Source organism: Paramisgurnus dabryanus, chromosome 10, assembly GCF_030506205.2.
Source record: "Paramisgurnus dabryanus chromosome 10, PD_genome_1.1, whole genome shotgun sequence".
Lineage (NCBI taxonomy): Eukaryota > Metazoa > Chordata > Actinopteri > Cypriniformes > Cobitidae > Paramisgurnus > Paramisgurnus dabryanus.
In genome coordinates, this window is record NC_133346.1 from 19544017 (window position 1) to 19560353 (window position 16337).

Consider the following 16337-nt stretch of genomic DNA (forward strand, 5'->3'; position numbering starts at 1 on the left):
AAATACCTGTTGTTTTTTTTTTCAAAATACAGTGTGTACTTTTCAACATTTGTAAATGAAATTAATGCCATTAAAGAGATAATATTAGCTTGATAGTGTTTAAACTTAGGTGAAACATTATTAGAAAATCAAGCCAAATTTAAACTTTTTTTCCTGTCATACAATTAAGGCTGCACCATATTAAAAAAAAATGTATAACTTGCTAAATGATGCTGTTTACGATATGCAGTACGATTATGATTAAGAAATATATAAAAAATATTGTAAAATATATTTGAACTTACTTAAAAAAAATCCCACAGAAAAAGCAACAGTATCTGACTATATTATTGAAGTATTAAAGTTATTCAGCTTATATGCTTAAAATTTCAATATACTGTACAGCCCTACATACAATCATACTGTACAGCACTATAAAATTGAAAAGTCAAAACACTTTACCAAAGATATCACAAATATTGTTTGAACAAAACATACACACAATTTACTTGTTTTACTTATTTAAATGACAATCTGAACATTTATTGCAGTTTTATCTGTTTTAATATGACTCCTAATGACTTCCTTCAACATAACATTTGCAAATTCTTAAGCAAAACATACCCTGTTAATATTCTGCATTTGACAACAGATTATAAAAATTATCCATTTGTTATTTACAAAACATTAACAAACATCAACACCAATTTACTGTTAAAATACTGTTCTTGTTAAGTATGTAAAACACTTAAAACGGTAAAAATCAGTGCATTCACCATCCAGGCAACAATTATACAGCAAACGTAGATCACAAAGTGACAAATCTGTAATATTTTCTTAACTGTTTTGATATCAAATGCTGGGAGTGAATAGTCTAACCATTATTAGGTTTTACCTGTAATTTAATTTTAATGCAATTTTAAAGATTTTGACATGGACACTTTAAGGCACCGAGAAACATTAACAGTATATTATGCAAATCAGAAAGATGTTTCCAATGTCACAAACATGTATCTGGCTTAGTATGCGTCTGAAACTGCTAAATGTAGCATCTATTTACACATGTATATGGTCCAAGGTGGTGCAAAATGGGGGACTAATTTACATATTCATAGATCTGCATAAAAGAGGCAAGGGTGTAGTTACAGTTTTAGTCAAGCAGTTTTAAAGCATAAAGAAAATATTACAATCTATCACATAACAGTGTTGATTTCTGGCTTTTGTCTTGCACAACATACCAGCATATAAAGTAAAAAAATAATTTTTCTAAAGTGACATAAAAAGAACATTGTCATCATTTAGTCCCCCTTAAGTTGTTACCCAAACCTGTATACATTTATTTGCTCTATTGAGCACAAAGGATAAAATGTTAATATCCAAACAAATCTGGGGCACTATGTACTTCCAGTGTGTTGTTGTTTTTTTAAACTGGAAGTCAATGGTGCCCCAGATCTGCTTTGTTCTTTATCATCATCATATGTGTTTTCAGCAGAACAAAGAAATGTATACATATTTGGAACAACTTGAGGTTGAATAAATGAATTTATTTTTTTTCAGAATTTTCATTTTTTTCAGTGGACTATCATTTTAATAGCTTTGAATAGGGAAGCCTGTATACTTTAATCATAAATGAGTGGCATAAAAATCTTTAAACATCCAAGTCATAATTCAGAAGATTTAATTTATTTCAAGCATGTCACAGATTATATTTGCAGAGGATCATAGAGGGAATCAAAATAAATTATAAAAAGAATGTAGATTTTTTGTGTCAAAACTTTTCATCAGTATTTCAGTATAAATTAGTTCAGCAATTCTAATGAATAAATCACTTTATAGCCTCTATTACAGATTGTCTTGCTTATAAATCATTTTATATAAACTGCACCGCTTTACTGTTACAGTTCACCTCTAATTTTGGTGTGCAGATCCTCCTGGTCGATTTTGTCTGTCTGTTGGTACCAGCGGTGGTGTGCGAGCAGTACCAGATTACGGGCGGAGATGGCGCTCATCTCCATGGCGCTAGCTGCCCACTCTATGGCATTGAGATAGTAGAGGCGGTCGTGCAAGATGAACGGAGGTGTGCCGCGGTGCGGCGCGCTGTAGGAGGGATACGCGAGCCAGGGCGTCTCCGACACAGAGTCCCAAGAGACAAAGATTTTCTTCAGTTCCTCCTGAGGCAATGATTCAGAAGAAAAGATCTTCCACACTTGGCTTTGGCTGGCCGGAGTACGGGAGTAGTCTTTGGGAATGTGGACCGGGACTAAAGAGCTCAAGCTTTGGATGACGACGGCTTTGTTATCCGTTGTGAACACGTCAGAAAAGAAAAACTCTTCAGGCTTTTCTGTGACACCCAGATAAGACACATTGAGCAGGCCGTGGACCAGCGTGGCTACCGTTTGGTGGTACTGGCCAGGGAAATGAGATGGAATAGGAGGGGAAAAGCCCGAAAAGTTGATCTCCGATAAGCCCTGATGGAGAGGCGTGGCTACTATAACTATGTCGTACATGCCATGGGCGGCACCAGACTCACCAACGTAATTCACTTCATAGAAATTTCCAGCTGGACCTGAATATGCAACAAAGAAATGCATTAATTTGATTGTGTCGGCGGTTGTGACCCTGTCTATGAAGTCCAAGATAAAGTCTCATGGGATTAGGAGCATCAAAGCTTGATTTTAATTATTCATTTCACAAAGTTTTTAACCTTTGACATGACCATACTCAGTTTATATTGAAGATATCAACATTATATTATATATATAAAAAACTCACACATCAGCTGATGCACTGCAACGCTAGCATTTTCTTTCGAAAATATAAATACTAAATGTTAAACAGTTTATTAAATGTACCAGTTTTGGACGGTCTCATCTTCATAGTGATGGAGGTCACACGAGCCGGGATGAGTTCAGCTTTGCTGTTGTATAGAAGCCCAGAACAAACTCTTTTATTTCCTCCGTCCACTGCCCACAAATCTGACCCAGCTCCTGCTAAAGCTACAGCACCTGAAAAAGACGTACACCCTATTTACAAAATGCCTGACAATCTTTGCTATTACCTGAGCTATGGCCATTAAATAATAATATAAACCTATGGCATCATACTGCATCCATACCCACAAATCCATGCAGTCTAACGGTCTGACCGTAGTTGACTCGCGTGATGGGTGTTACGATGTCATTGAGGAAAACTTGCGAGAAACCTGCAGCCAACATGGCCTCCTCTAATGTATGATTGACCAGAGAGAGGAAATCATCTCCACCCATAGCATGCAGAAGTTTCTCCACACTAGAGAAGGAGTAGCCGAACTGTTGGTACTGATATATCCTATAGAGAAACAGGTTTACATTAGCTTTAATAATGCTTTGAATTACTTAATGGAAATAAACTAACAACAAAAAAACGGGTTTAAAATGTGGGTAAGTACCAAACAACCCCAACAATGTCACTGACAAACCTCATAAACTTGTCCAGGACTCCTTCCACCCACATATGCATACGAATGTAGTTCAATCCGTATCTCCACAGCATGCGGATGACATTCACAATGTACCAGTCGCTTTCTTCGAATGTCAGTTCATTTCCATCAAATATTGCCAATTTAGAAGGTATTTCAGGTTTAGGAGACAGTCCTAATGAATAGATAAGATTGATTATTAATGGCTGGATTACATTAAAGGGGACATATCATGAAAATCTGACTTTTTCCTATGGTTAAGTGCTATAATTGGGTCCCCAATGCTTCTATCAACCTAGAAAATGTGAAAAAGATAAACCCAGTAACTTACTTTTGGTAAACCATTCTCTGCAAGCATGTGAAAAAATAGATCATTAAAATTTGGCTCCCCTTGTGATGTCAGAAGGGGATAATACCACCCCTTTAATCTGCACTATCCAACCACAACAGCTCATTTGTATTTTAAAGGACACACCCGAAACGGCACATTTTTGCTCACACCTACAAAGTGGCAATTTTTAAAATGTTATAATAAATTATCTACATGGTATTTTGAGCTAAAACTTTACATGTGTACTCTGGGGACACCAAATATTTATTTGACATCTTAAAAAAGTCTTGTGAAATGTCCCCTTTAAATACAACCTTAAGTTGAAATCACTAGCTGAAATCTGACTCTATAAGGAATCTAGTGCACATGACAAAAGGCTAAACAGGACAGCATAAAGGGGAACTGAATACTAACCGAGTTTGTCCACAAAGTGTTTCATGTGCAGGTTGAGAGAGTGAATAATGGATCCTCCCGTCTCATAGTCGTATCCTCCGATGTTCTCAGTGGCCAGACGACCTCCTACGGTTCCCGCCTCGAACACTTCAATCTTTACTGCTGGACCAAACTCTTGCCTCAGGAAATAAGCAGCCGCTGTGCCTCCAATGCCTCCCCCAATTATTGCTGAAGGAGAAGCATGCACTTCAGTTTAGAGAAATGTTGCTGACATGCACATTAAGTGGCGGTTTCCCAGACAGGGCTTATCCTAGTCCCAGACTAAAATGCATGGTCAAGCTGCCTTAACGTCCATTTACCCTTACATATCTTAACAACTTATATCAGTGCCATTGTTTTGTCTTAAGATGAACACCAGTATTGTTTTTTGTAAGATATGTTTGTAAAAACTTAATAATATAACTAAGGACTAGTCCTAGAATTTATTTATTATGACTCAACTTGTATACTTAAATGTTCTGATTTCTTTATATGAATTCAATATTTGGCTTGGTGGCTAAATCTGGTGGAAATTTTGTGTCAAGAGCCCAATTAGAAATCCCCTTACTGATAAAAATGCTGTTGTGTATATATTTATGTATTTATATACACCATAGACTTAGATTCCCTGTGTTCTACCACCGGTCACAGTTGTGACCAGAGATAAAACAAATTTTTTTCAGTCTTTTCAAATATTTTTTTTTCATTATTGACATTGATTGTTTAATATACTTACAAATACAACACAAATTCATATATTTCATCTTTGGGAATAATTTGGGATTAAATGGTTAACCTAAACCCTGTCCGGGAAACTGCCCCTATACAAATTAAAGCCTTTAAGCACACTTAAAAATACACACCGTCTCAAAATGAAGAGACAAACTTATAAACATAAAACTTGTTTTTATGACAATAATGTGATATTGCTCACTTACTTTCTTTTTATGCCTTATCTTTCATAAATATATATGGCAAATACATAAATTGCTACCCTTATAGCGTAAATGTTATCCTACCTAACTTAATGCAAACTTTGCCTTACCTATTTTCTTCGGTGGCTCTTTGTTATTTGGAGCCGAGGCCAAAGCCCTGCGTCCAATTTGACAAAGTCCCAGAATAAAAAGGGTCTTCCAAGATAGTACTCTCAAAGCCATTTTGGGTATTCAGTGCGTCACAAACATTGACTTCTGTTTAAAAATAAGTACATTAAGTAAATAATACATATTCACGTAGTCATTAACGTGTATCTTTAATATAAGTTAGGTGAGAAACACTGTACTGTCTTTTAATGTCCTTTGCATATGCTAAATAATATAACTGCTGCTTTGAGGAAATGCACTTTGGCACAAGGGCAGGATGCGTGGCATGTATGATATGAATGTGAAATCTTTATAAATCGTGCATTTATACACACACACACACACACATAATTTTATAAGGAACTGCTTATTTTAGCAATAAATAAAAACAAACATACATCCATAAGTTAAATACCGCCCTACTAGACGATTGGGGTCGCGCTTATGCGTTCGGCGTGCGTTGCATTTCATGCGCTTTTTAGACGATTAAGTTTGAAACCTGCCTGGAAACTCCAGTTTTACTTATTTCTGCTTCGTTTTACTGAATAAATTAATTGGACAATGCCGACATTTTATGTGCAGTTAAATTTAATAACTCTATGCGTATGCATATGATCAAAGTCACATATCGACGCAATGCAAATAGTTAAATACGTATACCGCCAAATTGTTACAAACTTTTTGTAATGCACCTCGTGTCCACATGATGCTGCTGTCACAATGGTTTGTAAATTACCTCAGGTTAAAGTAAACACAAACAGTTTGAAAGTGCATTAAAAACAAACAGCTGCGCGACATCCAGGAGAAACACGGAACCGGAAGTGGTGTACGGGCAGCGGCGGAAGCAGCGTGATTCAGCGCATGCTTTAGGGATAGGAGGTGACCTTACTTCAACAATTCAAACAGTGGGGCTTGAATTAAGTGGGGACATTATTAAGGTTTTAGAAATGATTTTCAAGTCTTCTTAGGAAAATGTTTATATAGATGTCTTTGTAGTTGTAACAGCTGTTTAGTTAGTGATTATAAAATCAGTTAATCCGGGATTAAGAATGGCAGAAGCACAGCAGGCTCGAGTGCAGAAAGCTGTGGAAGATATGGTTCAAAGTCTGGAAAGAGATCACATCCGTAAGATGCAGGTAATTTTTTATATAAAGTGTCTTCACTTTGATGTGCAAGAATGCTCTACTAGTTAACTGGGCATTATTTGCTTTCCTTTTCATATGATTAAAATAATTGCATTTCAAAAATAATAAGATAATATTTATTCAAGTATGAGAATGGTTTATATTAACATTAGATTAGGTTTCAGTGTCAAACTTCAGGATATTATTTAAACAACTAGTATGCTTTGCAATAACACACTTCTTTCATTATCTCAGTGGATTTCAACTATTGAAGCCCCACCCACTCACAATTACTACCAAATGATATATTTTAGAGCTTGTCAGAACTAAAGTATATATTTATTATAAATATAACAAAACACTAAGCCATTAGTGGTTGACCGATTTTAAAGGGGACATTTCACAAGACTTTTTAAAGATGTCAAATAAATCTTTGGTGTCCCCAGAGTACGTATGAAAAGTTCTAGCTCAAAATACCATATAGATAATTTATTATTGAATGTTAAAATTGCCACTTTGTAGGTGTAAGCAAAATATGCCGTTTTTGGGTGTGTCATTTAAAATACAAATGAGCCGATCTCTGCACTAAATGGCCGTGGATGGATAGTGCAAATTAAGGGGTGGTATTATCCCCTTTCGACATCACAAGGGGAGCCAAATTTCAGTGACCAAGTTTTACATGCTTGCACAGAATGGTTTACCAAAAAGTTAATGGGTTGTACTTTATCACATTGTCTAGGTTGATAGAAGCACTGGGCAAACAGTTATAGCACTTAAACATGGAAAAAGTCAGATTTTAATAATATGTCCCCTTTAATGGCAAAAAAAATATAACACGTAATTAAAGTAACATTTTTCATCGGCCAATAGAAATATTAGCTGATATATCGGTCTATCACTGCAAGACATATCTTAGTTTTTAGTTGTTTTAGCTTTTTTATTTTAGTTTAACCACAGTCTATTTAAATGCAAAGTGTTCCCTTACTGTCCAATTTGAAATGTTAATTTAGTGAAGAACCAATCAAAACAATTAAATTTCTTTATATATTTTAGGGCCGCATGTTTCGCTGCAGCGCAGAATGCTGCGAGACTCCAGGTGCCTCCATGAACCAAGTACACCAGTGTATAGACCGCTGTCACACACCATTGGGTAAAGCTCAAGGACTGGTCACTAGTGAACTTGAACAATTTCAGGTAAGTTAATTTGAAATGATGATCTTCAATTTGGAATATAGTAATATGAATCATTGATAAAGTCTATTTATTCCCTCACAGGATCGTCTTACAAGGTGTACAATGCACTGTAGCGACAAGGCCAAGGACTTGTTTGACTCGGGTGCGAAAGAGCCTGCCGTGCGGGCACTGATGGACAGTTGTGTCAAGAGCTGTGTGGATGACCACTTGAACCTGTTGCCCAGTATGACCCGCAAACTGAAGGACACCTTAAACTCCATACCTCAGTGAAGAAACAAGCTGCCATACTGTTTGATTATGGCTAAACTAAATGGTTGAAATGGACTTTTGTCTTTACTAAATGAAAGCGCTTGATCTTGAAAAGGTTACCACTGGCTGTCACCTTATTGTGTGTGAGTGGTGAATGACACGTGTTTGTTTCTGTGTCCTTGTTGTTTGTGGTTTTTGTACAGACAATAAAGAATGTGATAAATGCAAAGCTTCCCATCTGTAGTTATTTAAATCAGGTTATAGGTTAGTCTTTGAAATACTAGATACTGATTGGTCAATTACACCTTTCTGCATATAATAAACTGGTCGTGCAACACTGAAAACTTATACAAATGGTGATTACAAGATTATTACACAGCTTTCTGACATACTTTATTTTGCTGACCGCTATAATAACATCTTATAACAGTCAGCTGCTTACATTATCATTCATATGAGACGATAAAGACTGAAGATGCACTTTTGTCAGTGTTGTTTTATTGAACTTTGAGGACTTCTATCCTACACTGCTTTGGTCCAAAAGGTTCAACATTTAGCCAAAAGCACCTCATTATGTATTATCATCCTTTTATACTGTACTGCTTCATTGGACACCTGTAGGTGTCACGTAAAATGCCCTGCTGGTCAAAACCGTTTCCACATCGGCATGCACTGACAAATAACAATAACAGTAGCACCAATTCAAACTATTTGAACAGTACAAAATGTATAATGTGGTATTGTTTCTTTGTGATAAAAAACAAGAATGCCCGACAATTCAGCACCAGACTAAGGATGAAAACATATGTACGTATAAAACAACCTCCAAACAATGAAACAGGCAGAAAGAAATTAAGTATGTGACAGAGCGCTCGGCCCTTCGATGTCGAAATACAGCAAATCAATTAAAAAGGCACTTGACTATATACAAATGATACAAATAAAAATATACACAAGAAAAAGCTAACCGAACATAAAGCCTACACCAAGAAGGCTCAGTTTATGATTGAACTGTTGGGGCCTTCACGATACGCTGCGGGCGCTGCTTTCTGGCTCTGACGTGTCACTTCTCCTCTCATTGGCTGGTGAGGTGTAGAGGAAGTTACAGCCCACGTACAGAGGAAAAGACAAGAGCCGACTGTCCAGATTCATCACCACATATTCCTGAGAAAGCAAGGTGAAAACTTCAAGCAACTGCTTGCAAAAGTTAAATAATGTGACATCTGATGTCATAATGGGATACCTGGTCCTTTTCAAGCGTAACAAGCTGGTACCCAGTTGACCGGCTGCAAACCATTTTTCCACTGTTGTCAAATGATGCGAGGCGCAATCTGAAAGTAAAAAGTAAATATGTACCTCCCAAATTCACCATAAACACTAAACAAAACAAATGAAACAAAACGTAAATTTTTGGTTCAAAATAAAAACAGTGTCGGTGCAGTTAACCCTGTGGTAAGTGCGCCGACATAGTTCAGAGACACCAGTTCGATTCCCATCTCTGCCGTCCTTTCCCAATCCTGCTCCACTCTCCACACAACACATTCCTGTCATTTCTCTACTATGCTATCCCATAAAAGTTTTGAGCAAGTGGCTAAGAAAGTCAATGTTCAAAACTATCTCCTTACTTCGCAATGGTAAGCATATAATAATAATTTGTCATTTAAGCTGTTGGGTTTGATTTCACAAGTAGCATCAGTTGAATCAAAAGAAAGCAGCTACGCATATATAATTCAAACAGAGATGGCGATAATGAGACAAACGCTACAAATTGCATCTCTAAATAAATATTTCATTTAATTTGTTTTTTAAAACTCATATTAATAATTGTATTATCTTATAGGTCTTCTAGTAATAAACAGGCAAGTAATATGTCTACTATACAGCAGCTTATCAAAAAAAGCATACGCACCGGTACGCAAGGTGACGTCGTGGCTGTAAACTGACAGCGCCTCCACATGGCTGACTGAGTGTATTTCTTTTAAAGATAATAAAACGATTTGTGTAGGTCACCAGCAGGTCAAAGCCATAATTAAACCCGGTCCATCGCCAACAGTACTGTGGAGGAAACAAAAAATAATAAGTCAAAAAAGTCAAAAACCTGTAGTAAAAGATGCAAATATATTTTAAAAGTCTGCCTCACATCTCCATCTTTGGTCAGTTTTCGACCACAGCGCATGCTGTTCAGCTCAAACTCCACTTTATTGGCCTCTTGGGGTCTATAACAAAAATTTTTTTTAACATATTAGGAATGTACCAAATGTTTGACATCCAAAACGATCCTCTACAGGGTGCAGTTATCCCTTTTGCTTGTACACTTTTTTCTACCACATCTTTTCCTTCCCTTCACCTCTTTATTAATGTGCTTGGATACAGAGCTCTGTGAACAGCCAGCCTCTTTTGCAATTAATTTTTTTGTCTTGCCCTCATTGTGCAAGGTGTCAATGGTCGTCTTTTGTATAAATTAAAGAAAACATGTTACTGATATATATATTCTGTAAGTGATTAATTGCGATTAAACGTTTGACAGCCCTAGTGTAAAGGTGTACCAATGGTATTCTTACCCATTATCATTGTCATGCTCTGTCCGCAACATGGCATACCACTGCTGTTTGTATACGGTATTCAACCACACTGTTTGAGAAAAAAGAAAGACAATGCTAAATTCATTTTAGCACAGCCCCACTAATCTTAGACTTTAATGCATATGGCACAAATATAGTTTTCCCAAAAACACATCTGCCTTACTGATCATATAAGTTCTGTTAGCCTGGGTGTACACTTTTTATATTAGCCCCCTTACATTTAAAGGTTTGAGATAGGCTGTGTCCGAAATAGCTCCCTATACTCTTAAATAGTGCACTATTTGAGACAGCCATTTGTAGTGGTGTCCCAAATTATAGTGGCGATTATCAAGCGTGCTTATTCCCATAATCCACCGGGATAATGCTAGCAGTGCGTCCACCGCTTAGTGTCTGAATTCACTTGCTTGTTTTCATTCACTCATTCAAGTGAACTTTATTAGCAAACTAATGTAGGGAATAAGGAATGAAGTGGATATTTCGGACACAGAGTTAGTTGTAATCAAGTAAACAAATTATAATTTTCTTTTTTAAAAAGCCAGCCTTTGCGAGTGCTAAGAATAAGCCACAAGGTGGGCGGTTTCTGTGTCATACCAGGAGGCAGGATGTTATCTCGTTCCAGCATGCGGGCAGATGCCAGATCATTGATGATGTACTGTAGACGGATGTGTCTGAAAACAGGGACGAAGGTCGTCCCATCGTCTGTATTTAGGAATGGCTCGTCCTCTCCAGACTCTGTGCATCAGTGTGAGAGTTACAGCGGGATTTTGAATACATTGTATATATTGTGCACGCATGTATGAAGAACTTACCGCTTCTCCTTTTACAAAGCCAAGCGTCTGCATCATGCAAAAGCTGTTTAATAGGGCCGTCCCAAGATGGGTTGAGCTGTAAGAACATCCACTACAAGAGAGAAATAAGATACAGGTTTAGTACGGTAGTAAAAACTTATTTTCTAGAAAAACGTAGTCTAAGGAAATTTAAGGCAATAAATGAGACAGTAGACATGCCTGGTTTTGAAAGTTAATGTCCTACTGTATAAGGTCACCCACCTTTTTCAGTGCAGTGTAGACATCCATCTCAACTTGCATTACAAACAGATCAGTGGACTGAATGAGTTGTTCCATGATTTCCACCCTACACACAACACGTTGAATAAGATCAAACACATTGATCAACATAGAAACTTGAAATGAGACATATATGCATGCCATATCATACCCGAGCTCCTTCATTAGGTCCACATTCTGATGGGTCATGAGGTTATTGAGGAGCCACTCTAAACATCTGCAACATACCAAGAGTGTGCAACATGTTTTTATAACATGCATAAGCATTTCAATATGTGATTAATTCTGGAAGTCATAAAACAAAAGGACTAACTTCTTCATGACAGAGTCCAAACCATACATGGTGGCTGAGTTATAGTAGCTGCACACAGTTTTGACATTCACGTTCTCCTTCATGGTTTCTCCACACTGCTGAATCAGTCCATCCTGACAAAATAACAAGAGAGACACGCCACTAGGTGTCAGCAAAGGTCCAAGATCACTGCCGGTGCACCTTTAACATTGAACACGCAGTAGCCTACTTACCAGTTGAAGCATACAAGCAGCAGCAAGAATGTTAACGACCCGACTCGGTTTGATCAATACGTCATCCCGATAGAGTGACCCAAAAACCACTTGCAGGGCTACAGAGAAAACAACATCAGAATATTCAGGTATAAGAAAAACGTATTCACTTGCAACGATAAATATCTTATTTTTACATCCTTACCCTCCGTGTCAATATTCTGGTCTGGAATCTCTAGGTCAATAACCATCATATTGGATTCTTTCCAGGACCCACTGAACATGCTGGAGAAATATCCAGACTGTACACAGGACAACAACAACAACAACAACATGGGTAAAACTAAATTAATGTTTTCATACTTAGCACTTTCCTGTGACTGTATCACTTGGAGAATTAACAGGTGGACCAACCTGACACAAATAAATCTTGTGTAAGTTCCACTCCTGTCCCAGGGCACAAATTTGGATGTCACTGTTTTCTCCATTCAGGAAAAGCGTCTGGTAGATGTATTTAGAGGTGCTTTTTAACTTCTTTCTGTTTAAGCCCAAAAGAGCGATTAAAGAGATATAAGGACAACAAAACATTTAAACATTAAAAGTCACCTAATATGAGAAATTATTTCATCTTTAACCCACAAAAAAAATCAACTCGCTGAAACAGTTTAAAAGCACAAATCTGAAGTCCGCAAAAAAAGCAGAGCACTTGGCAAAGCGTCTCATATACTTCACGCTCTGGATAAATGTACAAAGTTAAAGTTGAGTTGGAGAAAGTTGTTCTTAATGCCATTTTTTCAAACTTTAGTTGATGTGTAAGGTTGCTGTTAGAGCATAAAAGATGCCTGCAAAATTATAAGGTTCAAAGGTTTATGTCAAACGATATATTGTCTTTTACAGAATTGTACTACAGTCCTCTACTTCCCGGATATATGAAATCAATATAAGAGTTTTTTAGACTTTACAGAACAATGGAAGACATCAGCAAATAGCGCTATAGGATGAGTAAATTTACACATGAAACATGAACACAAAGCACCGTAAACACAATCAAAGCTTCGAAAACAGGAAAAATTGCCGCTTTAAAAAGGAAAACACCATCGTCTTTCAATATTTTGCTTTGTTCTTACCTAAACTTAGATGAATTATTACATACCAATCTTTTTTTAATGCGTGCACTTAGTCTTTGTACAGCGCGTCACGAATGTGTTAGCATTTAGCCTAGCCCCATTCATTCCTTAGGATCCAAACAGGGATGAATTTAGAAGCCACCAAACACTTTCATGTTTTCCCTATTTAAAGACTGTTGCGTGTAAAAGTGTAACATGTAACAGTCTTTAAATAGGGAAAACATGGAAGTGTTTGGTGACTTTGAAGCACTGCACTATTATATTGCTTTATGTAATGTTATGAAAGACATGAACGCTGAAGAATGTACAGCGCGTGACCCCATTACCTTGACTCTTTCCCCGCCATTAAAAAAAGTTATCTTGTCAATTAAGAGAAAACATTTCCCTGCCAATGACGCTCTCCTGACAAGTTTTTACGGTAATCGGTAATTCTGCTATTATCCACTAGATGGCGCTCTTACCCAATTTAAGCAAAAACTAATTTAATTGATTTTAAACTCTGTGTATGTTTTGATAATCATTCTGAATCTGATCTTTAACAAAATTCCTTTACAAAAATGCAATTATATTAGATTTTTGCTCAAAATTTGATATTTCTGAAGAAACCTACCCATATTTAAGAGGTAATCAAAAGAGAGCAAATGAAGATGGGATAAAAGTTTTTTCCTGGTTTGTTTGAAAGCAGAGAGTCTGTTCTTTCATGTGATATATCTGTATGTTTAAATATTTATAGAAGAAAATTTTCCTGGAAGGCAATTTGTAAAACTTTGTGAAAATCACAAAAAAAGCTGGCGGGAAGTGAGTTAATAATGCGTGTTACCACTGTCTTGATATTGCATATTTCTGTGACAAGAATCAGCATGTGATACGTTAATAACAGGGTAAATAAATATAAGACGTTCTTCTGCGCATGTGCATAAGGTATTTTGCATCCGATTGAGAAAATACTGAGTTGAGTATGTGTGCTCAATCTGCACAGACTGCTTAAACTTCAGCAGCAAATAAAGGACTATAAATAGTAAAATATAAACCACTAGATTGGTTAGTGATTTCACTTTGTTATCACAATGGTTGGACATGATTTTCATATTTTCATTCACCCTGTCACAAATCCCCCTCACCCCTCATTTTCAAAAACTGGCCGGATCTAGAAGAATCACAAGAATTACCTATCTTGGATCCAATACAGGGAATCTCACCGAAAGGTGACAAGTTTGCACTCCTGATAAATAACAGTAAATGGGGAGGGAAGCAGCAGCAGCTCATTATCATTTAAAGAGACACACACAAAACAGCACAGTTACCTGCACAATCCAAAATGGGCCTTTTTTTCAACGTGGTAAAATAAATGACCTATAGTTTTGCACCTGAAACTTCACAGGCACCTTCTGGGGACACCTGAGACTAATATTACATCATGAAAGATATTTGTGCATCATATATGAATAATCCGGCTTGTCAGAAGAGATCGTGTGATATTACCTAACCACACAGAAGACCGTAGCAACCCCACAGCAAAGACCCTGTGTGTCAGACACATGTTCTTCTCACCTGCGTGGTGTGTCCAGCTGACTGTCGTCGTCTTCCTCCTGCTCGCTGTCACAGTCGCATCGTGAACTGCGTTTTCTTTTTCTGCACTCGCACCCGTGTCTCTTTCCCGAGCACTGCCTCTCCACATCTTCCTCGGCGGCCCTTGGGGACGACTGGAACCGGCTCCCAAACGAACCCATTATTATTTTAGCCTGAAATACCACATATTACAGAATGAGTCAGACAGTAAACACCCACACTGCAAAACTCTCTCACAGTCTTGTTTTCCAATACAATTAACTACACATCACAAGATTGACATTGAGGTTGAACTTTCCAATAGCAGGTTTGTGTGAAATTTTTGACGAAAAGTTATCAGTTTTAACGTTAAGTTTAAGTTTCAACATCATGTTTTCCTAGTAGCTGCAGATCGATACCGTTTACGCGTTATGAACAGATCACATCTGTTGTAAACACTCACCACACACTGCTTGCTTTCAAAACACCACACACTCAGATCCTGCTCATAAACAGCCGTACAAAGACATCACTTGGCTTGACGAACGCATATATTCGTTGTTTATGAAAGCACCTTATGCTGAAGATTTTATTATGTTATTAAACAGCGATAACGCGCAAAGCATACCGATAAATAACAAACATAAGCTATGTGTCTCCTCCACGTCACGTTCCTCTGACGCTCGGTGTTCGCTACTGCCACCTGGAGACACGGAGCTGTGCTCACACAAATAAATAGTAACGTTTGACACGCTGCGCATACTGATTGCGCACTGACATCACAGTATCGCGGGACAGCGAATCTCGCGGTACTTTGATGTTATATGTCGGTTGATCTGCGCAGCGACAACACCCCCAATAACAGTTTTTGCTGTCCAGTCTGACCTAATCGTGATTTAAGATAAACTGTTTCAAAATGTTATTTATGTTCAAAGTTTAAATGTTCATGGTTAAAATATTTTTATAATTAATTTATGATGACCGATTTCATGGTTTAATAATGAATGCAGTACATATATATTATATGAGGTTAAAGTCAATTGCAATCTTTTGAGCCCCAAAACATTATGGTAGTGCTGTAATTTATGTGTATGTTAAACTTTAAACCAGACTTTTAGAAATGTAATATGGTCCTACTCAGGCACTTAAATTGCAATAATTATAGCTCTGTTATTTACACAGAACTAATAAGAATGATTAAGGGGCTTGTTTTTGCGGTTGTTTAAAAAGTTATTTAAAAAAAGTTATGTTCTGCATAATGATGCCAGGACGGGTTTTAGATTAATCCAGGACTAAGCCTTAGTTATATTAGGACATTTTTCGTTTTTACAAAGATACCTTACAAAAAACTGTAAACTTAAAAATACTAGTGTGCATCTTTTGACAAAACAAGGGCACTTGATATATGCTAGAAAGACACGTCAGTGCAAGATTTTTTTTTAATTAGGCAGCTCAAACATTAATTTGAGTCTTGGACAAGGATAAGCCCTGTCTAGGAAACCGCCCCAACATTAAATGTTTTTACTAATTACTTTACATGGGACAGGACATGCAACTAAACACTTTACGGTTAAGATTCAGCTTCTTCATCACATTTATTTTTATCTATGCTAAAATGAGAACATGAAACCCAAAATCAAACCATCTACACATGAATTAAA

At 37.0% G+C, this 16337-nt stretch overlaps 3 protein-coding genes across 3 annotated transcripts; 1 reads left to right on the plus strand and 2 right to left on the minus strand.

The window, feature by feature from the left end:
- Positions 1–9: 9 nt before the first annotated feature.
- On the minus strand, positions 10–6124 carry pcyox1 (prenylcysteine oxidase 1). The gene is made up of 7 exons (XM_065290431.2): positions 6018–6124; positions 5245–5389; positions 4182–4388; positions 3437–3611; positions 3095–3306; positions 2832–2984; positions 10–2545 (listed from the first exon to the last, which is right to left on the minus strand). The coding sequence occupies exons 2-7, from the start codon at positions 5354–5356 to the stop codon at positions 1875–1877; spliced, it is 1530 nt and encodes a 509-aa protein (XP_065146503.1). The 5' UTR covers positions 5357–5389; positions 6018–6124; the 3' UTR covers positions 10–1874.
- Positions 6125–6146: 22 nt separating this feature from the next.
- On the plus strand, positions 6147–8024 carry fam136a (family with sequence similarity 136 member A). The gene is made up of 3 exons (XM_065290435.2): positions 6147–6417; positions 7459–7599; positions 7681–8024. The coding sequence occupies exons 1-3, from the start codon at positions 6331–6333 to the stop codon at positions 7867–7869; spliced, it is 417 nt and encodes a 138-aa protein (XP_065146507.1). The 5' UTR covers positions 6147–6330; the 3' UTR covers positions 7870–8024.
- Positions 7989–15377, minus strand: gmcl1 (germ cell-less, spermatogenesis associated). The gene is made up of 15 exons (XM_065290432.2): positions 15140–15377; positions 14680–14870; positions 12416–12539; positions 12207–12303; positions 12023–12120; positions 11811–11923; positions 11649–11714; positions 11480–11564; positions 11240–11330; positions 11022–11162; positions 10410–10479; positions 9989–10064; positions 9758–9903; positions 9092–9179; positions 7989–9012 (listed from the first exon to the last, which is right to left on the minus strand). Exons 2-15 carry the CDS (start codon positions 14856–14858, stop codon positions 8872–8874), a joined length of 1515 nt encoding a protein of 504 aa, XP_065146504.1. The 5' UTR covers positions 14859–14870; positions 15140–15377; the 3' UTR covers positions 7989–8871.
- Between the last annotated feature and the right edge of the window lie 960 nt (positions 15378–16337).

What these genes read in the sequence shown, in the direction of transcription:
- pcyox1 (XM_065290431.2), bottom strand. Translation starts at nt 5,356, where the DNA reads ATGGCTTTGAGAGTACTATCTTGGAAGACCCTTTTTATTCTGGGACTT. An exon ending in GTCCTGGACAAGTTTATGAG is followed by an intron (nt 3,307 to 3,436) that starts GTTTGTCAGTGA and finishes GTTTCTCTATAG; the next exon opens with GATATATCAGTACCAACAGT. An exon ending in GATGAGACCGTCCAAAACTG is followed by an intron (nt 2,546 to 2,831) that starts GTACATTTAATA and finishes TTGCATATTCAG; the next exon opens with GTCCAGCTGGAAATTTCTAT.
- fam136a (XM_065290435.2), top strand. Translation starts at nt 6,331, where the DNA reads ATGGCAGAAGCACAGCAGGCTCGAGTGCAGAAAGCTGTGGAAGATATG. An exon ending in ATCACATCCGTAAGATGCAG is followed by an intron (nt 6,418 to 7,458) that starts GTAATTTTTTAT and finishes TATATATTTTAG; the next exon opens with GGCCGCATGTTTCGCTGCAG. An exon ending in GTGAACTTGAACAATTTCAG is followed by an intron (nt 7,600 to 7,680) that starts GTAAGTTAATTT and finishes ATTCCCTCACAG; the next exon opens with GATCGTCTTACAAGGTGTAC.
- gmcl1 (XM_065290432.2), bottom strand. Translation starts at nt 14,858, where the DNA reads ATGGGTTCGTTTGGGAGCCGGTTCCAGTCGTCCCCAAGGGCCGCCGAG. An exon ending in TTGGACTCTGTCATGAAGAA is followed by an intron (nt 11,715 to 11,810) that starts GTTAGTCCTTTT and finishes GGTATGTTGCAG; the next exon opens with ATGTTTAGAGTGGCTCCTCA. An exon ending in TTACGCTTGAAAAGGACCAG is followed by an intron (nt 9,013 to 9,091) that starts GTATCCCATTAT and finishes TTGCTTTCTCAG; the next exon opens with GAATATGTGGTGATGAATCT.